This window comes from Hyaena hyaena, unplaced genomic scaffold (genome assembly GCF_003009895.1).
Source record: "Hyaena hyaena isolate Hyena2069 unplaced genomic scaffold, ASM300989v1 scaffold_218, whole genome shotgun sequence".
Classification (NCBI taxonomy): domain Eukaryota; kingdom Metazoa; phylum Chordata; class Mammalia; order Carnivora; family Hyaenidae; genus Hyaena; species Hyaena hyaena.
This window is the reverse complement of record NW_024080851.1, coordinates 894131-918212: the sequence shown is the minus strand read 5'-3', so window position 1 is coordinate 918212 and position 24082 is coordinate 894131. Positions and strand designations below refer to the sequence as shown.

At 58.2% G+C, this 24082-nt stretch overlaps 1 protein-coding gene across 5 annotated transcripts in view; it reads right to left on the bottom strand.

The window, feature by feature from the left end:
• The window catches only part of TNS3 (tensin 3), a 197954-nt gene that overhangs the window by 75920 nt on the left and 97952 nt on the right, over positions 1 to 24082 (bottom strand). For all 5 annotated transcript variants that reach the window (XM_039242960.1, XM_039242962.1, XM_039242961.1 and 2 more), the window contains 6 exons: positions 19019 to 19131; positions 18698 to 18758; positions 17699 to 17774; positions 7731 to 7860; positions 7407 to 7472; positions 6582 to 6686 (listed from right to left, as the gene is read on the bottom strand). In XM_039242960.1, coding sequence (XP_039098891.1) covers positions 6582 to 6686; positions 7407 to 7472; positions 7731 to 7860; positions 17699 to 17774; positions 18698 to 18758; positions 19019 to 19131 — 551 coding nt within the window. The remainder of the gene's footprint in view (positions 1 to 6581; positions 6687 to 7406; positions 7473 to 7730; positions 7861 to 17698; positions 17775 to 18697; positions 18759 to 19018; positions 19132 to 24082) is intronic.

Sequence of the window (24082 nt, the reverse complement as noted above, 5' to 3'; positions counted from 1 at the left end):
GGGTCTGGAAAGGCCTCGGAGCTTTGCGCCCTTGCAGAGCTATCCTTCTGTGCACAGGCTTAACCATCTAATGCAGAAAAGACACAGTGGGTTTCCCAAGTACCTCTGGAAGCAGGTGGCACCAGCGTCCTGCGGGACGCCCCGGGGACCCTCACGTGCAGGGCCCAGGCAGGAAGACCCCTCCCTTCACGCCCTGCTCGGGGGGACCTGCTCCTCGGCCAAAGGCAAAGTATCGCTTTTGAAATCTTGCCAATTCCCAAGATCAACGCCAATACATCCACAGCGTTTGGTCTAGGGGCAGGGAGAATGGATTCCAGGTAACAAACGAGTCACATTCGATACGGGTTTAAAAACGGGAGCACCTGATGGGGGGCTCAGTCAGTTGAGCATCCGACTCCAGATCCCGGCTCAGGTCATGATCTCGTGGTTCATGAATTCGAGCGCTGACAGCACAGAGCCTGTTTAGGAATCTCTCTCTCACTCCCCCTCTCTCATTCTCTCCCTCAAAAATAAATAAATGTAAAAAAAAATGTTTAAACATTAACAGCTTGTGGGGCGCCTGGGTGGCTTAGTCGGTAAAGGTCCGACTTTCACTTAGGTCATGATCTCGTGGTTCGTGGGTTCGAGCCCCGCGTCGGGCTCTGTGCTGACTGCCAGCTCAGAGCCTGGAGCCCATTTCAGAGTCTGTATCTCCCTCTCTCTCTGACCCTCCCCTGCTTACGCTGTCTCTCTCTCCCTCTCTCTCCTAGAAATAAATAAAAATATTTAAAAAAATAAAAATAAAAATAAACATTAAGAGCTTGCATAGCGTGACCACCCTCGGAACATTTCCACCAGGAACCCTGAGTTACGTGCATTTCCGGTAGTGACGTCCCCAGAGCCAGGACGTCACGGAGGACATCAGTGAACAAGCCACCGCTAGGTAAATATACAGCAACAGAAGTCAGTCCCTGCCTCTCGGTTTCGGGGAGAGAACCTCCCGGGGACAGCTGTGCACCTGTCCGGGGCCCGTTCAGTGAGGCGGTCAGTGACTGTGCAGACGAGCCTGCCTTTAGGGCGGGCAGGGCAGGCCCAGGGGTCGATCGTGAGACCTGTCCACCGGTCTCCTCTCGCTCCTGCACCTGCCCGTCTCCACCGCAGACCCTGTACCCCCCCCCCCACTGGCCTGACGTCAGCGTCCTCTCTCGAACGGACACGTCTGTCACCCAGCCACCTACGGCCAGGTCCCCACCGAGAAGGACCCCCAGGCACAGTGCTGCCCTGCACTGCTAGCCCCACGGCTTTGCTCCAAGAGCGTGTCCTACCATCCGGGGACAGGGCTCCGTGCATGCCACCTTCACCCTCTCGGTGGATGCCCCCCCACCCCCATGCACACCGAGCAGTCCCAGGGCACCTGGCACTCACACTGATGAGCGTCACACACTGCCACTAAGGTGACCCCAGTCCCAAGAAAGGGCTGGATGCTCTGAGAGCCATGTGCCCTGCAGTCTGGGCTGGACATGCTGGGTGTAACTCCCTGTGCTCACATTTCCGCCTCCCACCATCAGCCCTGCGCCAGAGGACAGCTTCCAGAGCACGGACAATAAAACACGGCCACGCCCTCTGTCCTTGGACCCGTAGTGAGAATAAAGCCTACTCACACACAACTGTGTGTGTAAGAATCTCGTTTGCTGGAATTTGAAGGTGATTTCAACCACGTGCGGTCCCCAAAAAACCACACGGCAGTGACTTCCGACTTTTAATGGCAGAATCTGGTCTTCAAATAGGACCTTCCGCAGAATTCCAACAGGAGGGATCTAGGAGACCAGAGGAGGGATGGTGTGCAGAGAGGGTCCCGGCAAGGGAAGGAGTGGGGAGCCCTCTCCTGAGGGGCCTGCTGGTGATCCTAGACTGCAGGACAAGCAGCCTGTGCCCAGGGACACGCTCACTGCCACCTGTTACCTAGCAACTCCCGGGGCCACAGGGCAGGAGGGGCAGGAGCATATAGTTCTGCTGGGGGGGGGGGGGGGGGTTGCGGGGGGCGGGGCATGATAGAGGTCGCGGAGGAGGGTTGCCGAGAGCACAGGTGCATCCCAGCCCCCACCCTGCTCAAGCTCTTGCTCTGCTGCCCAAATACTGAAAACCCGCAATCTTTCCCATGTGGGTGGCATCCGACATCCAAATGTTGCCAGGCCTTTTCCATAGCAAATGTCCTGGCCAACCTTTGAGAGGTCAGGGACAGGCAGGAACTGCCAGGCTGTGTGACCAGGTGCAGCCATCACAGAGCGGGCATGACACTCCCCCCCCACCCCCCACCCCCGGGTCACAAAGGACAGGAGAAGAGTGAAAGAGGGTCCATGTGCTCCCCCTGACACTGAGGCGGTCCAGGAGCCGCCCCTGCCTTTCAGACCCATCTGTGTGCACAGGGGCCTGTCCCACGCGCATGCTCACGCCAGGCTGTCTATGGTGAAGGCCCATGACCCCAGCCAGGCCAAGTGTACAGACTGGGTGCAGTGCTCATCCGCTCAAGGAACCTGGCCATCCCTGGCGGACTGGTGTGTGTTCATGAACACAAACTGGTCCAGCCGTGAATTCTGACAGACGCACCTTCTCACATGGCACTTGGGCTCGAAGAGCCATGGACTCTGAGTGACAGGCAGCTCAGGGCCGTTGTCACTCATTAAACTGCCTCCAGCATCACACCGCTTCCTGTCCCCGGATCCAGTTTCAAGGGAACACCCAAAGGATGTTTGTACATAGCTCTTAGCACAGAGGGTGAGACTCTTATTTCAGATAAGATGCACAACCAGTGCCTGCCTTCTGGGCGGATTAACTCTTTGGGTCCTGGGATCACACCTGACAGGGGACCCTGGGCGTGGGGGGCTGCAGGCTCTTAAGTCTGGAGAGCGAAGAGCAGGTGCTCTCTGAGGTCTGAGCAAGATGGCTGGTGGCAGATGTGCGTCACTGAGCTGCAGAAGCCAGCAGCGCTCATGGAGACGTGGTGGGGGTGGGGAGAGGTCTGATGGGGGTTTCCTGTGTGGGCCGCGCACACAAGGCACCACAGCCCTGCAGCTCCATGGGCAGCCTGCCCCTCTCTCCTGCCAAGAGGAGCCTCGCCCCTGCATGTTGCAGAGCTGGGCCGGCGGTCTCGCCTGCCGCACTCCGGCCAACCCTCCTTCTGCTGAGCTGTCGAAGCTCCAACGCTTGCTTTGCGCATCCAAATGTTGAAGCCCAGCCACGGTTCCTGGGCAGAGAGGCTTGCAAATCCACTTGGGAGACGGCGACACCTGGTGTCACAGGTGGATCTGGAGCGCACAGCACCCTGCTCCCGGGCTGGCTCCCACACTGCAGCCGTTTCCTGCCCAGCGATCCCCCCCACCCCGAGAGCGTGGCACAGCATCCTGGATGCAAGGGGAACAGACTGCATCTTACTGGGAAGCGGCTGGGGAGTCCGAACCTCCCCAGCCATCCGCTGCAGCCCCCGTGGCTTTCAGGGCACCCCACGTCACCTTCCCGGGCCCCCGACAAAGTCCCCCGTCCAGCGGAAAGCCGTCTCTGTGGGATGACACTTCCTGATGGGACAAGCCCCCTGCCCCTCCCCCAGCGGCCGATGCTCCCTCAGTGCGCCCATGAGCCTTGTGCACCCTTGCCTCCAAGAGCCACCTCCTCTGGGAGTCCCACCGAGTGGCTGGCCGAGTGGCGGCTTGTCTGAGAGTTTATGAATTCCTGGCACACGCCCTAGACATGGCCCACGGTGCACCCTTCAGGATCGGCAACAGTTGGACACACCCACCCACATACACATTTGTGTATAATATGCTCGAATGCACACATACCGGCCCACACATATATGTGTGTATACACACATACATACATGTATCCGTGCAAGTGTAGTATATCTGTACACTCATGCCCAAGTATCCACATATAGTAGTGTACACACACATACACCTACACACATCAGTATACGCATATGCACATGTATGTGTAGGCACATGCATATGCAGATACACACACAGGTATACACACATCATACATATGTAAATGTATAATGCAGATACACGTGCACACATATATAGGTGTGTACATACTCAGATACATACACATAAACAGAAATACATGAACATATACATACACGCATATATACACGTATACACACATGCCTGTACACTATACTTGTACGTACACACACTCAAGCAATCACATATATATGCAAATATACACGTGTAAGTATATATACATACATATGTACACATATCTGCATATATACACATACAGACACACATATATGCATATATGCTATATTTGTTTTTTTTTTAATGTTTTACTTATTTTTGAGAGAGACAGACAGCGTGAGCAGGGGAGGGTGAGAGAGGGAGATACAGAATCTGAAACAGGCTCCAGGCTCTGAGCTAGCTGTCAGCACAGAGCCCGATGCAGGGCTTGAACCCATGAACTGTGAGATCGTGACCTGAGCTGAAGTTGGACGCCCAACCGACTAAGCCCCCCAGGTGCCCCTATACACTATATTTATATATGCACATATATGCTCATGTATTCATGCATATGTGCAGGTATATACGCACATTTAAATATATACGCATACACACATGGGCACACATGCACCTACATGTATACACGTACATATGCTCAGGCACACGTACACGCACACATACACCCCTCCCCCATCAGAAGGCCTGCCTGTGTCCCTCGCTCACACCCTCGCCCAGCAGAAACGCACCGGGACGAAGGGATTGAGCGCTCTGGGCAGGGGAACTGTGTACACAGGATAAAACAGAAGTTGCAGAGGTGGAGGCAATCTGTGGGATGATCTGAAAACGGGTCACTATACACGGGGGTTCAGACGAGAAGGAGGCTCCTGAGTGAGCAGAGACCCTCACTGAGGACAGGGGGCAGAGCCTGCACGGACGGACGGGACCACGGCCCCCGCACGGCAGCCTGAGATCTGCCGTCACTGGCCTTGGGGAGTGACACTCCAGGCTCTGGGGGTCCTGCCGGGGCAGTCCCCTCCGTGTGACATTTGGTGACACTCGGAGACAGGGTGGTCATGTATCATCAAACAACATAGGCAGGAAGGTGACACAGGCGGGAACAGAAACATTTCCTGGATGGAACAGCAAAGGCACCATAGTCCCTCATCACAGACCCTGGCTCCGCCTGGTTCCGCCGTGCTGTGGTGGCTGCCCCACAGTGCGGGGTTCCCTATCGTCACTGACCCCACGTTAGGGTCCTGACCAAGCTCTGGGCTCCAGGGCAAGTGACAATGGCGTTGTGGGACCCTGTCGGCCACGAGACCCGCTCAGTGATCACACAAACCACGTCTACCCAGCAGCTCTGGCTCTACGACTATGACTGTGTGGAGCAGGACAGGGCACGGAGAGGTCAAGTGACTTGTTCAAGGCCACACAGCTCCAGTGGAGATGTGGGAGGAACACGTGGGCGGGCAGGGCTGAGACACAGTCCCGCGGGACTCGTGAAAGACATGGATGGACTGCAAACACCAAGAACTTCAGGTAGAGCCCATCACTGTTTTTTTGACTCCGCATCTCCAAATTCACCTACCCACCAAGAATATTCATTTCTAACCCCAGATCGACACGTGGTATTTTTGTGGCCGCCCACGGAGCTGCACGGAGCGGCTGCAATGTGCAGCCGCCCCGTGTGCACATTCCCGGCTCTCACACCATAAACGTGCACCGTTCAGTCCTACTTGAGGACGCAGCCTTTGCATTTCTGTGCTTTCTGCTGGTCCTTCTGCTGCTTACAATGCTCCCCGCGGTGTAGTCCTGAAGGGCTGCCCAGTGTCCTGAGTGGGAGAGGCCGTGACGTGCCTTCCAGGGAAAACCGTACGTTTGAGAAACTTTGTTCCTGCGTGAGTTCTAGTGCTGCCAGCGGGGGCACTGAATCAACAGCACAGACTGAATAAGCTCTTTACACAGACCGCACGTAAGACGGAGTAAAAACTGATGGGTTTAAGAGCTGCATACATCCCAGAACCTGTACGGAGCAGGACCCCGAGATGGGGAGTGGCGGTTGCCCAAGACGGTCAATGCCCTCTCATGGCTCCTGGGGCCAGGCATACCACTTTCCGCCACTGCCCACCTGCTACAGGGCAGAAGCCCATCCCTGAGTCCCAGCCAGAGCCCGTGGGTGCCAAGCACCGCAGGACAGGCCGGGTCTGCTCCAGGAGCTCGCATGCCCAGCCCAGGAAGAACTTGGTTAAATACAGAACCAGACATGCACCAAGTGGAGCAGCATGGCGGGGAGAGGAGGGGACGCTGGGTGGGCTCTCTCTGCCTCGTCCCCGTCAGCCGACATGTGGGGACTGGGGGCTGCCTGGCCCGGCCCAGGGAGCAGTGCCCCAGGCCGGCCAGCCCAGCACAGAGATCCCGGAAGCTTACGGCCAGTGCTCTCTGCTTCTCACAGGCTCCCTTGAACCCACAGCCCCAGTGGCTCTGGACCCCAAAGAAGGCAGGGTCTGTGGCATCTGAGTAGACTGCAGGGCCGTCTGTGATCTAATGGCACGCAGGCGCCCCCACCCTGCCCCTCCCCTGCACCCTCGTGGCGGCCCTGGGACCTACCTTCTCCGCCGACACTCAGGCTCTCGTACGAGTCCCAACGGATCAGGGGGTCTGCTGTGTTGAAGTCCACGATCACTCCATGGTCATTGCATAGGTGTTCACACCCTGTGTGGGGAGGAGGAGTGGTCACAGCCCGGGCATGTGGCCGCCACACACCAGCCCGGGGGACCAGAAAGAGGCACGCCAGGCCTGAGTGCCAGCACTGGTATGGACACTCCTTTCCCGTCTGCCGTGCGCCCCATCCACTCTGGGCTCCGGGTGCTGAGTCTCACACCACAGCCACCCAGACCACTTCACAGACCCGGGCGGGAAGCACCGAGCGGTCAGCCCGGAGGTGGAGGGCGGAGAGGCAGGCCCGGGCTCCAGGCTCCCAGACCCACGCGCCGATCTTCCCATGTTCTGGAGAAGCCAATGGGTTGTGACCTCACATACCTCACACTTCACTGAATAAGGTCACCGACCTCAGAAGGAAGGGGACCACTTTCCCCAGCAATTCAAAACTGAATTAATGCCCCCTTTTGGGATGTCTGGGGGTCTCCGTCAGTTAAGTGTTCCACTTCGGCTCAGGTCATGATCTCACAGTTCATGGGTTCAAGCCCCACATCGGGCATGAAGCCTGCTTGGGATTCTCTCTTCCCCTCTGCCTCCCTCTGCCCCTCCCTCACTCACGTTCTCTCTTAAAATAAACAAACTTGAAAAAAACGTTGTGATGACAACGTTCCAATAAGCGCAAAAGTGGGAGACTGTGCCAGGACTCTCGGGATTGGACCCACCACCCCAGCCGGCCAGTACCCTGCCTCCACGTGCGTTCTGTGCCCCGCCTACCTTGAATCTTCTCAGGAGTGGCAGAGAACACTAATTCAATCTTGCCATTATCAGGAAAACGGTCATCTGAAAAAGAAACCGTGTTTATGAGCTCAGAGATGAAGGGGCGAAAAGACAGGGACGAGCCTTAGCCACGAGGGTCCCCACACCCACCAGGGCAGGCCCCACGGCTAAGGAGGTCTCCTGTGTCTCCAGAACGTTCTCTGGACCAGAGCTCCATCTTCTGTGAAGCCAGCAGTGGCGGGCAGAGAACAGGGAGGGGAACGAACAGGGACTCAGTCAGTGGCCCCCGCGACCCGTGTCGCAGTGGCCCATGGGCCTCACCTTGGCTGGCAGTGTCCAGATCCTCCTTCCGGAACACCAGCCCGCAGCCCTGGACGGCCCCGGTGTGAAACTGCAGGCGGAAGATGACGTCGCGGGTGGCCGCGCGGTACTTCTTGTGGTAGCACTTGATCTGGTGCCGAGAGGGGACGCAGGGGGCTTACAGGCTGGGCCTCCCCTCCCCCCAACCCTGCGGGCCAGCTGCAAACGTCACCGCTTCCCAGGGACCTAAGCTCTGAAAAGCCATGGCCCTTGGCCTTCAGAGCGACGCGAACACTCTGGTTTCCGAGGCCACAGGCAGGGTGAACTTGACCGGGTCTAGTAGCTCGCTGTGGGGAAGACTTCGCTTCCGCCCACGTTCTCGAGGCATCACAGGAGGCTGGGCCCCACCCTCTGTGCTCTACGTGAGCGATAGGGTTTAGGGAGGGGGCACAGAGGAAAGGGAGAGGGAGAGGGAGAGACAGACGGAGGGGAGGAGGGGCAAGGGGGAGAGAGCCTGGCCCTTAAATAACCCGGAGCCAGATTGTCCTGTATCCCAGATGCTCACTTAAGACCAGCCTCCAGAATCACCATGGCAGCGATCTGAAAGCAGGGCTGGGGGCATCCTGGGTCCTTGTGCAGCTCAGGCATCAGGGATGTGCTGATGTACAGGGGTGGAAACGCCTGTTCAGGGCCCTCACCACCACCAGGGGAGTCACTTCCCACCTTTCCATGGGGGCACCCCTGCCCGAGGGGGCAAGCAGGCACCGGGGCCACGAGGAGGTCTTAAGGCCACAGCGGGTGGTGTCTGTAGGGACGACCGACCCTCCACCCCCACCCCCCCACACACCAGGGGCTCAAGGCCAGAAGCAGGCTGAGCGCAGGTGGCTGGTCCCTCCCCTGTGCACGCCGGGCAGGGAGAGGAGGCTGGGGCTCTCAGAAGCAGCCATCCTCATGAAAAAGACTTTTCTAGAACAAAGACAGGCTTTAAACTTCCAGTCCATCACAAAGGCCCAGGAGCAGCCGCCACGCGGGCCAGGTCCAGACGGGTGACGCAGGAGAGCACCCCAGCTGAAGGCCTGCTGAGCGGCTGCCCAGGGAAACCACGCCCCAAAGGGCAAAGAAGGCCCCGGGAGCCCCAGCCCATTGGCTGGGAAGTGCGCTCCCCAAGACAGGCCCAGGCGGCTGTTTACCTTTGCACCGTCTACGAGGAAACAGTCTGATAAATACACCAAGACACGTAAACAGACCGATGGGGACTGTTTTGTGTTGACGAACATGCCCGGGGCTGGCCTGGCCTCCGCACTGGCCTCCGTCCGGACCGGCCCAGGGCATCTGCACCAGCCACCACCAATCCCCGAGACCCAGGAACTCAGCAATCTGCTTTCCATCGACAACGGGCCTTCGTGCACAGGGTCCCCGCCCGCTGCCGCCAGGGGTCTCGGACTCCTCAGCGGGACCAACCGAAGGCCAACGATGGCCGGTCTCCTTCCAGAACATGCTGTGTGTTCCTTCCCTCCTTCGAGGCCTCACTCGCATGGACCCCAGAGGCCGCCGCCTCAGCAGAGGCACCCATCCAGCTGGACCGCAGAGGAGACCCCACAGGGAGGCACCCCCCCACTGGGGTGCGGCAAGTCCCCTGTGCCCCCATCTCTCCAGGAGGATGGGACTCACACCAGGGAGAAGGGAGAGGGGTCCAGGCTCAAGCCAGTCCGGTTCTTAAAACTTTCTAAATGCTGAGGGGAACTGGAGTATGAGACAACACCCCGAGCGGGGCAGCCTCCTGCCGCCACCCAGCGTGGTCACAGCGCAGCGGGGAGCAGCCCGCCAAAGTGGGCACTGGGCCTGTGTGCGTCCAGGACCCACGGTGACCAGGGGGCGCTGCAGGTGCTGGGCAGACAAGCTCCGCTCCCATCAAAGGGCTCATCCTGTAGCCGGCGCCCCCCAGGCAGGCCGCCACTCTCCCTGGGGACCCAAGGGGCTCCCTGAAGTGTACCCCCCAACACGGTGTGGCTCAGAATCACAAATCACAGCTGTTCCGAATGCCAGGGATTGGGGGTGGAAGTCACCATGCCCTGGGGCAAGAGAGGGCCTGGGATGGGGATGGCCCTCCCCAGGCTGCCAGCCCATCACCTGGGTTTTCACAGGACAAGGGCTCAGAACGGAAGGAGGGGTGACCCATCCCACCGTCACGGGGTGGCCGCCCGGTCCCACAGGGTGTCCCGTCCAGGGCATCCTGACACACGGGTTGGAGGACACCCCAGGCCTCCCCGCACACCTCCAAAGGTTTCACACTGAACTTCTCTCCCCACAGAAGGCGGGGGGGGGGGGCACCGCTCCTCCAGCCCAGCTGCCCACCCGCGGAAGGGATGTCGGGGGCCTGCTGAAGACACAGAACACCCCAAGTGCTCCCCTGCACAAGGTCCAGGCAGCCACCACCCGCAGAGCAGCTCCGACCCCGGGATGGGAACTGCCCCCCACCAGCAGCCCTACAAGTACAGGGCACCAGGTGTGGGGCCAGTAACCATCCACCGCCCAAGCCGACCGGCCGGAATCCCGCCCTTCGCACTGGGTGGAAAGAACTATCAGCAGCTGCTTGGCGTGAGCATCCCAGATGTCCCTGCTAAGATATAAAGGACAGCACCTCGGGGCGCCTGGGGGGGCCCAGTCGGTTAAGTGTCCGACTTCAGCTCAGGTCATGATCTCGCAGTTTGTGGGTTTGAGCCGCACGTCGGGCTCTGTGCTGACAGCTCAGAGCCTGGAGCCTGTTTCAGATTCTGTGTCTCCCTCTCTCTGCCTCTCCCCTGCTCATGTTGTCTCTCTCTCTCTCTCTCTCTCAGAAATAAATAAAACATTAAAACAAAAAAACATTAAAACAAAACAAAAAAAAGGACAGCGCCTCATAATGGTCACAGAGACCAAGGTGTGTAACTTCCTCTTTGTCCCTCTGGCATCAGCGAGTTTTTACGATTTTAGAACACAAGCCTTTGAAACCATTCGAAGAGCTGCAGCCCAGACTTTGTGCAAAAGGGGGAATGACGTCCGTCTGCCACAGGCTGTCCCCTAAGCCATAGGGGGCACACGGGTGTGACACGAATGTCACAGCCCACCGGAACGCTCAGCTCGAGGGAAGGAAGGTGCCCAGTGTGGACACAATGGCTGTCAGAGCACTGAGCTGACGCTTCCATCCCAAGGACGATCTGCACGCACCTCACATGCACACAGCATGCGAGCCCGAATGCACGTACCGGCTTTACACATCAGAGGCTGCGAGCCTCGAGCGAGAGGGGGCTCGGGGGGGGGGGGGGGGGGGGGGGGGGGGGGGGGGGGGGGTCTGAGCACTTGGAGGCTTCCTTGTCTGGAGACAAGCCGGAGACCATCATAAAACCCACCTGTGCCCTGGAGGGGTTGGCGCCCAGGAGCACGGCACCGCCTGGGCCTCGGTGTGCACACCGTGTGCGCAGCGGTGTTCCATACGGGACAGAATCCCGACTCCAAGTCCCGGACCCTCTGATGGTTAAAGAGCCGGGAAGCCGACTGCCCTGCTTGGCCCTTAGGCTGCACGGATGTGTTTTTATGTCAAACTCTCCATCAACAAGAGAGCAGCAGCCTGGACCGAGGGGTCTAAGCTTGAGGACGCAGCCCCGGGAGTGCCTGTGCCCGGGTCAGAGGTCAGCCCAGAGGAACCGCCTGCCCCGTGCCTGCCGCCAGCCCTTGTCTTACTCGGAGCCACCTCCCCAAATCATCCCAACACCCACCTGCTCAGTACAAACAGCAGAAGAAACAGGACCCTCGACACCCCCACCAGGAAGGAGACTCCCCCGCTTGCGGCTCACTTTGCTGGTGGCCCCGGCAGTGGCCGTCCGGAGCGGCTCCGAGGACGAGCCGCAGCCTCTCACTTAAAGGTCTGAAAACCTCCTCAGTCCAAACACCCACATCCAGCGCCAACACGAACCATGATTTTGAAAGACTGGAATTCGCGTCCACACACGTGGAAAGGTCAGCAGGTGCTGGCTACGAACGAAAGCACGGCCGTGAAGCTAGGCCCGGGGGAAGGATGAAGCCCCATCGCGGGGCTGGGAGATGGCCCGCACAGTAAGGGAGGAAGGTGTGCGCACAGGCCGACGAGGAGATCCCTGTGAACCACCTGCCAGAGGAGCAAAGTCCGCGGAGGGAGGGAGCCGAACACACGCACAGAAGCGCCCTCAGCAGGAGGGAGGGAAGGACGGTGCTGTGTGTCCACAGCGGCTCCAGGGACAGGCACCCCCTCTGTGTAGAAATCGGGTCACGGGAGTGAGGTCACCGAGCCCCACAACCACTAGGACAAAATGTAAGGGGCCACGGGGTTTGCACCGGCAGAGGCGGCAAGACCAGGCACGCCAGCCGGGAAAGTGTTTATAAGCCCATCAAGGCCCTGGACCCGGGCCAGGCTCCCGCCATGGGGCACCCACGCGAATTCCTCGCTGAGGTTACATAACGGCCTGGCTGTGTTCACGGAGCTCCGCCCTCCTCCCCCGATGACCTGAGGCCCCAGGGACCTGAGGCCCTGCCCTTTGGAAGGGGTGGGCCCCAGAGACAGGAGAGTCCGGTGTGCAGAGGGAGGGCAAGGGGTGGCTTCGAGGGGCAGGTGGCTGCCCCAGGAACAGTGCCGAGCTGTGCTCTCCTCAGCCACGTCCAGGCCCCCTGGAGCCAACGCAGCCCGACTTCCCGCAAAGGCAGCCCCTGCTGTCTTGGCTGAAGGGTCTCAACATCGGGTCTCAGGTGAGGAAATGGGCAAGTCTCTCCAGGCACACTTACCCAATCAAGGAGGGGAAAACCCAGAGGGCAAGGTGCTTTCTGGAAAAGGACGACCGCGGGAGCCACCCTCCACCTTCCAGGGCAGGGAGGTGGGCTCGGCTAACACCGCACGGAGAGCCAAGATCCCCAAGGGCTGTTGGTGGAAAACCTGGGCGCGCCCTCCCTGCCCCTCAGCATTCCCTGCAAGCCACAACCGTGGCCCAGGCCTGGAGTGGAAATGAAAACGCCTGCAGAGCTGGGCCCCAGTGAGGGAGGCCCAGGGACTCGGTCCCCACGGGCAGCTCTCCTGACATGAGATGCACCCGTCATCGGACCCGGCAGAAGAGCCTATCTGGGAGACGGTGTCAGAAGGTAAGGGCAGGGCAAGACCAGAGCGCACATCTCGTGCGGGCCACTGGAGATAGGGGAGGCTGGAGCCGAGGGCCCAGGTGATATGCAGGCTCCGCGGACTCGGTGGTGAGGGGGCGGGGGGTGGATCACACTACCCTGGAGACACACCACCAGCTTCCGTTGCACCTCCCTCCCACGGTGATCCCCGAAGCTGACTTCGGGTGGAACCAGGAGGCCTGGGGCTCCGAGCTATCGCACAACGTGCACCCACAGATGACGACCCAAGCGTCGGGGTGCCCTGGGCGCCCCGCGGGTCAGCTGTGATGTCCCAGGATGTCCTCTCCCCACCGACCCCCACGCATCCCTCCGTGCCCAAGTCACAAGCCTGCTCACTGTCCTCACAACGAGGCTCTAACTCTGGGGAGCGGGACCTGCCCTCCGGGTCACACATGCTGCCATGAATGACGGAGTGCGCGCTGGCGGCCCATCGTCACCCACTGTTTGTGACTTCACTGCTAATCTCACCGGGACAGGGTTGCTAACGGGCACAGGGCTGATGGGCTGGGTTGCGTCTGCCCCCCCAAAGTCATGTGTTGAGGCCAAAACCCTCAGAACGGGCTGTGTCTGGAGATAGGATCCTTAAAGAGGAGATTAAGGTAAATAAAGTCACGAGGACGGACCCCGGGCCCCTCTGCCTGGTGTCTTGTAGGAAGAAGAGATATGGGGACACCTGGGGGGGGGGCTCAGTCCACTGAGCGTCCGACTCTTGGTTTTGGCTCAGGTCACGATCTCACGGTTTGGGAGTTTGAACCCCCCATCAGGCTCCATGTTGACAGCTTGGAGCCCGATTGGGATTCTCTCTCTCCCTCTCTCTGCCCCTCCCCTGCTTGCGTGTGCTCTCTTTCTCCATCTCAAAATAAATAAATTTCAAAACGGAAAAAAAGAAAGTAGACCCTCTTACACTTATGTGTCTGATTTGGGTCGTTATTCCTTCATGTACTCACTTGTTTATTAAATATTTGCTTCTCTGTTTCTCTCTCTCTGTCCCTCCCCTGTTTGTGCTCTCTCTCTCTCTCAAAAATAAATAAATAAAAACTTAAAAAAAGAAAGGTCAGCTGGGAAACTAACCCAAGAGGTTCAAACTCCATTTAGGTCTCTCAGAGATACATTCCTGAACTGACCGTCTCAGGGACTCATTTCCGTGAGTGGCACAGGGGACAGTCACCCCGTGTGATGGAAAAATACCCCTTCCCAGCTGGAGCACCCCCCCCCCCCATCTGATAACGCTGCGGAGACCAAGTGCAGAGCACACAGAAATGAATCGTCAACACAGGAAACATCCGTCAACTAACAGTCCTGACAGCGGGGGCTAAAAATACCCCATGGCGGCGGGAACACACAAAGCTGGGGAGGGGCCGCTTTGTGGGGACAACCGTCTCCTGTGACAGCAGCCAGAACATCTCCGTGGGCTCTTCTCCTGGAAACACAAGCTGGCAACTGGGGGTGGGGGCAGCAAGGGACCAAACATCACCCCAGAGGCCAGCAACCTCAGGCACAGAAGCACAACACGGTGGAGACCCAGCCGGCCAGCCTGCTCTGGCCTCTGGCCTTAGGCGTGAGCCCAGCGGCCCCCGTCCCCGGCTCTCTGGGAGGCCGGGCCACTGTCCTGGGCAAGTACAGTGACAGGCTGTGGACAGATCCCGGCATCACCGAACACGACACATAGAGGCGTCTCTGGCGACAGGGCAGATGTAGATCATAGCCCACAGGGTCAGCACGGACACCCCCCACAATGGAGAAGACCAAGAAGAACTGGTCCCCACAGAATGCAGCCTCTCAGGGGACGAATGATGAGGGGGCAGGAAGCCTCTGGGGACCCCCCCCAATGCAGGACGGTGCTGAGTCATCGCAACAATGCTATGCGCATACAGGGTCCCAGGGCGTGAAGCACAGCTCCAGGGACGCACCGTCACACTGGACTCAGGAGGCGGGAGGGCGGCTCGGGACTGGGTGGGATGGGGGGGCACAGAGGCCCCCAGAAACCAGTGTGTGGGTGCTAGCGACTGGTGGGCATGGGGCAGGGGGGACCTGGGGTCCCGCACGGTGCGGAAGGGAGCGAGGGCAGTGAGGGCCTGCAGGGAGAGCGGGAAGACGAGGCACAAGCCCCAGCCTGGGCCTCTGGATGCCTCTGCTCGGCCCCGGGCAGCTCACAAGTGCGCTGCGAATGAAATTTCCACAGAAGCGCCAACTGACTTTTTGGGACTTCCCACCATAGCAAAGGAGGCCCGGGACAGAGCCAGACGCCACAGCTAGTCCCACACAGCCACTCCATCAGATCCATTCAGGAGTACACCCGAGACCATGGGGGCCACATGCACACGGTGACAGATACCTGTCACGCATCTGGCAGGTGCCCAGAGGCACGCTCGTCACGTGAATGCCGCAGAGGCAGCAGCGTCCCCAGCACACAGGACAATTTCCAGCCAGAGGGACGTCACGGGGGCAGTCTCGCTATGAGCCCCCACCAGCTCCCCACCCGACCTCCCTCCCGACCTCCCTCCCAGTCCCCAAGAGCCAGCGAGCCAGACCCCTCCGAGGACTCCCACGCCACTTCTCAGTTGCACCCCAGGAGACCTGCTTCCTCGGGCCCCCGAGGCGGCACACACACAGGCCCGTGGCCAGGGCCTGTGGGCATCCGGGGTAGGGCTGTGGCCTCCCCAGCTCCCCACCACCCACACTCGCTGGTGGAGCTGGGTATCCGGGCCCCCCTCACCCCGTGGGGGTCCTCACTTGGCCAAAGGGGGCTTCGAGGTCACAGAGGGGGACCTCCCAGGCACCCAGACCCCACGGGCCCAAGAGTCCATGGGCGTCCCGATGTAAGGGCCCAGGGCCGGTCCTGAGGACACGGACAGCACCCACTTGCGGCTGTGTAGGGTGGCCCACGCTTCTCGCTGAGGCCGAGTCCCAGCCGCTCCGGCCCCCTGCTGCTCTCCCTCGGGCCCCAACAATGGTGACCCTCCAAGGCGAGCAGGAACGCCAGCTTCCCCGCAAGAGCACCGCCAACCCCGAGCCTGCACAGCCCGGCTCAGGCTGGCTGTCACCAGGACCTCTGGGCACATCCAGAAAGCCGGTGGCACCTCGAGGCCTGGGACCCCTGTGCCCCCTGCCGCTTGCCTGCACCCGCCTCACCCACCGGGGCCCATCCTGGGACCCGTCTCCCACAGAAGGCCCACGGTCCCCGCCAGCCTCCTCCGGGACAAAGATGTTGCCCTGTCACTCCCTTCCTTCCTGTGCCAGGGCCCTACACAGAGACCCAGAAAGCTCAGGACAGTCAAAGCAGGGCAGTTGCGTAAGTAAATTCCTGGTAAGGGAGGAAGGAGGGAGGGAGGGGATGGGAAGGGTGTGTGGGAGGGAGGAGGGAGGAAGGAGGAAGGGGGAGGTGATGAGGGACCCAGGCCACTGGTTAGGCCCCCCACCACATTACAAAGACCCTGCAGCCACCAGCCCACGAGCAGGTGGGGAGGGAGGCCTCCTGTGTTTGAGAGCCGTCCTTCCCACATGGCAGGGCCGCCTCCCTTGGGTCCTCACAAGGGACATGGCCGCTGCTGTGCCAGAAGCAGGGGCCCGGGGACCCGGGGACCCGGATGCCGTCCTAACAGCATCCCCTCTAGCCTCTCTTTCCTGATCCCTCCACCTTCTTTTCGAAGCTGGAACACTAGACCCATGCACGGAGCTGGTGGGCAGACGGAAGCCACAGCCATGTGCAGCCCTGGGGGGCAGGGGGGCAGGTCCGGCACACAGCAGGTGCTCAACCACTGCTCTGCCCGGTGGCCAACAACATGGAGGTCCTGGGAGACACGCCCCGTGGCTGCCCAGGGAGAAGGCAGACACACCCTCCCCTCCCCATCGGACTCCCCACCAAAGTGGGGAGGCAGGGAGCTGCTCTCAAAACAATCTAGAAGAGAAGCCTTTGCTCCTGGGGACAATGCCACACAGCGGACCCCCCCGACTCTTCCGCTCTCCACCTGTGGAATAAGGACACCAGCCCTCCACGTCGAGGTCCCCAGGGACAGGGGACATGCTGGCTGCGACGGGCACCTGCAGACGCCTCTCACAGAGACACAGCAGTGTTATGTCTGTGCCCCAGGGCACCTGTGTTTGCGACACCCCTGACCTGACTTACGTGAGAATTCACGATGGGCCAACCTTTAACATCCAAAGGCTTAGGGGCGCCTGGGAGGCTCAGTCACTTGAGCATCTGACTCTTGATTTTGGCTCAGGTCATGATCCAGGGTCGTGGGATCGAGCCCCACATCAGGCTGTGCTGAGCGTGCTGCCTGCTTAAAATTCTCTCTCTCCCTCCGTCCCTCTCTCACTTGTGCACGCGTGCTCTCTTCCCTCTCCCAAAAATATAAATAAGAATTGAAAATAAAAATCCAAAGGTTTGAGGGAAATTGATAAGATTCTTCGAAAGCTTTGGATGAGCCTGTGGTCACAGCTGTCCCCAGACCTCAGGGACCCTACAACAAATCTGTGTGTGGGAAGCCAGGGTGCCTCAACTTTTCCCTTGTGGCAAATTTCTCTAAAATTCATGAGATGGAAAATTCTTTCCATGTTCAAGACAGAGAAAAAGCCAAAATGTAGCAGCTGATCTCATCCCAGAACCGGGTGACAGCTCGGAGCCTATAGCCTGCTTGGGATTCTGTGTGTGTGTCTCTCTCTCTGCTCCTCCCCTGCTCTCCCTCTGTCTTTTTCAAAAATTAACAAACATTAAAAACCTTAATAAATGAATAAAATACTCAGACAACAGGCCATCTGCCCTCCTCGGGCAACACCCAGGAGAGGGACATGCTGCGTGCACTCACCATGATGTCTCCTTTGAGCAGCTGTGCCGGCTCAATGGCGATGGGGATACTGCTTTGGCTTCCGGGGCTGACGTTGCTTGGGGATGAACAAGAAGTTAGAGCTGAATGCACTTTCATGACTTAACAGACACACTGTTTGAGAAAAGTGATCTCAGAACATAAACTCAGAGGGAACGCAAAACATGCACTCCAGAGGGTCTCTCTCACGAAAGCAGCGGCGCAGGCAGCGTGCAGGAGCGCAGACCGTGCACTTCGTGATAACCCGATGAGCATTGCCAGCTGCCAGCCACGTGTGGGTCCACAGGCAGTCCAGACATGGGACCACAGCTGGTTCTGAGCGGTGGCTGCTCAGTAAGGCCACGTCTTACCTGACGTGCTTTCCATTAATGCTCATAAAACACGAACACGCACACAAAAGCAAACCAGAAAAGCCCAGAAACTCATACAAATTCCCAGGATGTGTGTCTGCTGTTTGTCTAAAATGTACGGGGAGAGGAGGGGCATGTCTAGGGGGGCTCAGAAGGTTAAGCGTCCAACTTCAGCTCAGGTCATGATCTCACAGTTCATGGGTTCGAGCTCCGCATCGGGCTCTGTGCTGACAGCTCGGAGCCTGGAGCCTGCTTCAGAGTCTGTCTCCCCCTCTCTCTGCCCCTCCCCTGCTCGACCTCTGTCTCTCAGGCACGCGAGCGTGCACGCTCTCTCTCTCTCTCTCTGCTCCTCCCCCACTTGCACTCTCTCTCAAAGAAAAAAAAAACATAAAAAATAAGTAAATGAAAATAAAATGCACAGGGGTGACAAAGGCAAAGGACTCCGGTATGGCTACTTCCAGATGGTGTGCAGGCCTCCCTGCCCTCCAGGCCTTGTGTCTACACCCCTCTCGGAGGCCACCCAGGCACCTGCCTCCACCGCTGGCCAGGCCCTCCCCGCTGGCCGCCCCCACCCCTTCCCGCGGGACTGGCAGTTTGGGGAGGCTTGTCCCCGTGAAGGCAGCACACTTACTAGATCCCCGACGTGTACACGGGCTGCATGGCCTGGTAGAGCTTCAGGAAGGGCCGGCACACTGGAAGAGAGGCGGAGCTGTCTACAGAGGCGGGACCGTGGACACGGGAGTGTGGCGAACAGCCAGAGAGACCGGGTGGCCGCGGGCTATGCCCGAGCTTCGGGGAAGCAGCGCTGGAGCAAGGGTCATGGAGCCCCTGGGGAAAGGTGGGGACCCCCCTCTACACACACAGACAGCTTTCTCCGGCCGGAGACCAGGACGCCCGGGGTGCGGATCCCACGGGGCCCGTCCTTGAGCCCCCGCCGTGAGCGGACACTCACCCCCGCCTGCGTCGAAGTTGGGAGTGCCATGCAGGATGACGAAATGCAGGAAGAGTGGCGCGGTGTTCATCTTCACCGTCCCCGACAGGAGCCCGCTGAGGAACTGCACGTACCTGCAGAGTGGCAGCGGCTCAGGGTCCGCAGCGCCCTCACGGCGCTGCCCCCACGCCGGGCATTTCCCAGGCTCCGGGAGGGGTCCCAGCCCCCACCGCTCACAGCGCAGTGGGCCTCGGCATCCGCGTGTAACCCTGGGGGCCACGGCTCGCGCACGCCACCGTAGCAGGATCCCTGAATGCCCCACACTGCAGGCAGCCCCTCCATTGAGCCCCAGCCCAGAGCCACATGGGGCCAGGCCACGGGGCTGTCATGGTCCCCCCACAGGTGAGGAGACACTCCGCCCTCACCTCCCACCTCACGTGAAAACCCTGGATGGGCTCCTTGATGCGCATGGCCAGAGGGCCCATGGCCAAGCAGACATGGTGCTGACACAGTGGAGGTCACCGTGGGGTGTACAATAAGCAAGCCCGAGACCAGAAACACCCTCAGGAAACAACCAATCCCATCCACCCCTCGGCAGACCGCCCGGCTCCTGAGACAAGCACCAGTGTGGGGACAGAGTAGAGGCTGCACCATGCCCATCCCCCCAGCTGTGACAATCACGAGTCCACGGCTCCTGCATCACAAAGGCTCAGCACAGGCCGCGCCAGCCTGAGACCCCGACCCCGCAGGTCAGGATAGCAGCCAGAGGCAGCTCGTCACCCCTTCCTGTCTCTGGGCCCCACAGGCTGACTGGCAGGTGGGTGGCCAGCGGCCCCGGGTATGCCCGCCACCGTGTGCCCATCTGCTGGCCAGTCCCCGCACAGCGCTGGCCCTGGGGCTCCTCACGGTGCAGGATGACAGTCCACTCAGATCTCCTCTGTACACCCCGATTTTACTCCAGCGCGCACGCAGAGAGGGGTAAGAAAACCTCATACAGCACCACATGTGCTGAATCTCTATGGATATGTCTCTGGAGCGGCCTCGTCCACTGTCCCCAAAGCGTCAGCATATGCGAGAATGCCTGTGACAACAACCGCGTGCACCGCAGGCTTGGTGGGTTGCTGCTGCCGGGGCCAGCGTCCGAGCCAGTGGAGGCCGGATGCGGGGGACAGTAGCTAGGCCACGATCCACGGCTTCCACCTGGAAACCACCGTCACCACCAAAGACGAGACACTCTGTCCTCGGGTGGATGGGGGACACAAAAGCAAATGAAAGGGCTTCACGATCAGTTCATCCAGCAGACCAGACCACAGGAAGGTGGGCGTTGGCTGCAGTGGTACCTGCGGCGGCAAAGGGGTATGCAGGAAGGAGTGGGTGGGCCCTGGCCGCCCGCTGTCTCCCACCATCGCCTCCTCCTTCCGAGGGAAGAAACTCCCTGAGAGGTCGTGTTCTGCGCATCATCTCACGTAGTGAGGAGGTGCGGATGCGGCGGGTGTACAGGGGGTGGGGGACGCATGCGGCACCTTGTGCCAAAGCAGCTGGAGACGTGACAACATTCGCCACGCTGCCTAGCCGCCGCCAAAGCGGAAATTTACAGTTGGAGTCCCCTGGATTCTCCTTACACACGTGACCTGTGCTTGGACAGGCTCAGATCTCCCTGGGAACGTGCGTAGATCAGAGCCGGCGTGACCACGTCACAGGGGAAAGCAGAAGGAGCCACTGCAAGGACACGTCTGTCTTCCACGGCGCTCCCAGGCTGCGTGAATGGTGGGGAGACGCAGTCTCATCCCGTCTGTGGGAGCTGAGCTTGTGGGTTACCTGTGCTTCTCAGCGCTCCCGTCCCTGGCAGCACAACACAGGAGGGCATGGGGGCCAGCCTGGCTCCAACCAGAGGAAGCCTGCTGGCCGCAGCGGGCACACGCCCCGAGGAGAGATGATGGGCACCTGGTCCCCTAGCACCTGCCCCGCCTCCCATGCAAATGATCTTTCAGACACACAAGGCATCATGTCTAGAATATAGAAATGTTAAAGCTGAATGAAGCTATACTGGGAAACGTTCAGCCCTGAGACAACCCTACGAATCTGAAGCGGGGCTCCAGTCCCTGTACGAGGCAGGGTCGGACACAGGAACGTCCCCTCCTCAGAACCCCCTCTGCCCTGAGCCCCTGGGAAGGTCCGCTGGCCCCGCTGGCCCTCCCTGAAGGGGTCCGGACACGTGTGCCGCTGTCTCGACTTCCCCCCGGAAAAAAGAGTGTGGAGGAGAAGGTACAGAAACTCTGATCTTTTATCCATCACGTCCACGGTGCTAATGAGAAGCTGAGACTGCAGAAGAGTGTTTCCAATTACTTATCAAAACAAAATGAACACCAAGTTCCTCCGCAAGCCCCATGCGTCAGCAAGGGTTTCTTCAGCGTCAGCCATAGGCCGACTGCTCTGTGGCTTTTAAGAGTAAGGAGCAGGGGCGCCCCGGGGGGTTCATGGGTTAAATGTCCGACTCTAGGTTTTGGCTCAGGTCATGATCTTGCAGTTCGTGAGTTTGAGCCCCATGTCGGGCTCTGTGCTGACAGTGCAGGGCCTGCTTGGGGTTCTCTCTCTCTGCTCCTTCTCTGCTCACCCTCTCTTTGTCTCTCTCTCTCAAAATAAATAAATTAAAATTAAAAAAAAAAAAAGAGTAAGGAACAGAGTGGCAGAGAATTCACCCCCTGTCAAATAGGGACCTGCCTTGCAGGCTGGTGACCAAGGATGAATTGGGTGAGAGCCTGGAGGAAGCCCGTTGTTGAGGCCCCACGCCTCCTGGGGCCACAAACCCCAGCAAGCTAACTGCTCCACTCGCCACAGAACCCATTTTGAAATGGTTTCTTGAACTCCGTCCTGATGTGGGCTAAGAAGCTCCCTCTCAGGCCGGCCGGGACCACAGGGAGGGAGGGGGTCCCCTCACAGCCCCGTCACACAGATGTGGCCATCCGGGGCCCTTCAGGCCTCAAAGTGCCTGCAGGTATATTGTACACACGCACTCAGTCATCTGCCCTCTCGAGAATGGGTGGGGAGCACGCTCATCTGCGGGTGCGGGAGCCGGGTGGGAACACAGCTCATCTGTGGGTGCAGGGACATTCACCCAGGAACGCAGAATGGAGCACACACAACTGTGACGCAACGCAGAGGCTACAGCTTCTGCCGCGTACTGACAGGATGTACACGTGCAAGGCATGGGTTTGCGAAGGAGAGAAGGCATGCTTCCGTTTTCCACACTGTTGCACTCCTGTTAAAAAGCTACGGTAGGGGCGCCTGGGTGGTTCGGTCGGTTGAGCGGCTGACTTCAGCTCTGGTCATGATCTCGCAGTTCGTGGGTTCGAGCCCCGTATCGAGCTCTGTGCTAACAGCTCAGAGCCTGGAACCGACTTCGGATTCTGTGCCTCCCTCTCCCTCTGTCCCTCCCCTGCTCACGCTCTGTCTCCCAAAAATGCATAAACATTAGATAATTATTTTTTTTTAAGTTACAGTAAATCCTAAGAACAAAAAAGAAGAAAATAAGGCAAATGTTCATCCTTGGTGGGCGCTGAGCATTTTGAGTGGATAGAAATAGAAACCATGTGACGGCGTCGACAGATGCAAAAAAAAAAAAAAAAAAAAAAAGCTGGACAAAACACAACATCTGTTTATGATAAAACGTCTCAACAAAGTGGGTACAGAAGGAGGTCCCCTCCACGTACCGAAGGCCACNATAATTATTTTTTTTTAAGTTACAGTAAATCCTAAGAACAAAAAAGAAGAAAATAAGGCAAATGTTCATCCTTGGTGGGCGCTGAGCATTTTGAGTAAAAAAAAAAAAAAACCATGTGAAAGAAAAAAAAAAAAAAAAAAAAACGCTGGACAAAACACAACATCTGTTTATGATAAAACGTCTCAACAAAGTGGGTACAGAAGGAGGTCCCCTCCACGTACCGAAGGCCACACATGACAAACTCACAGCTAACATTGTACTCAATGGGGAGAAGCAGACAGCTTCTTCTCCAAGAGCAGGGACAAGTCAAGGACGCCCACTCTTGCTACTTTTATTCAACAGGGTCGGAGTCCTAGGCACAGCAATCAGACAAGAAACAGAAATAAAGGGCATCCAAGTCAGAAAGATTGAAAACTGTCATGGTTTGCAAACGACACAATATTATACATAGAAAACCTTCAAAATTGTTGGAACTAATAAATGAATTTCATACAGTTACAGGATGCGAAGTTAACATACACCAACAGGCTGCATTTCTACACATTTAAGAAGGTACTAGCAGAAAGAAATTAAGAAACAGCCCAGAGGCACCTGGGTGGCTCAGTCAGTGAAGCATCCGATTTTTGGTATCCGCTCAGGACATGATCGCGCGGTTTCCTGAGTTCAAGCCCCACGTCAGGCTCTGCGCTGACAGCACGGAGCCTGCTTGGGATTCTCTGTCTCCCTCGCTCTCTGCCTCTCCCCCACTCATGCTGTGTCTCTCTGAGGATAAACTGAAAGAAAGAAAGAAAGAAAGAAAGAAAGAAAGAAAGAAAGAAAGAAAGAAAGAAAGAAAGAAAGAGAAAGAAACAGTCCATTCACAGTTGCACCAAAACGAATAAAACAACTAGGAATAAATTTAACCCAGGAGGTGGGAGACTAGTATGCTGAAAAATGTAAGACATCGATGGAAAAATCTGAAAACACAAATAAATGGGAAAAGTTCCATCCATGCTCACATACTGAGAAGACCAAATATTACTAAAATGTTCATCTTACCAAAAGCAATTCACAGATCCAATGCAATCCCGTAACGAAATTCCAACAGGATTTTTTCACAGAAATAACAACTAACAAACAAAGAAAAAAAACCTTAAAATCTGTATGGAACCACAAAGGAGCCCAAGTAGCCAAAGCAATCTTGAGACAAAATAGCAAAGCCAGAGGCATCACACTTGCCGATTTAAAAGTAAGTTACAAAACTGTACCAATCAAGACAATAGAGTACTGGCATCAAAACAGATCAATGGGACAGAGGAGAGAGCCCAGAAATAAGCCCACGTGTGTACGGTCAATTCGTGTATGACAAAGGAACCAAGAACACA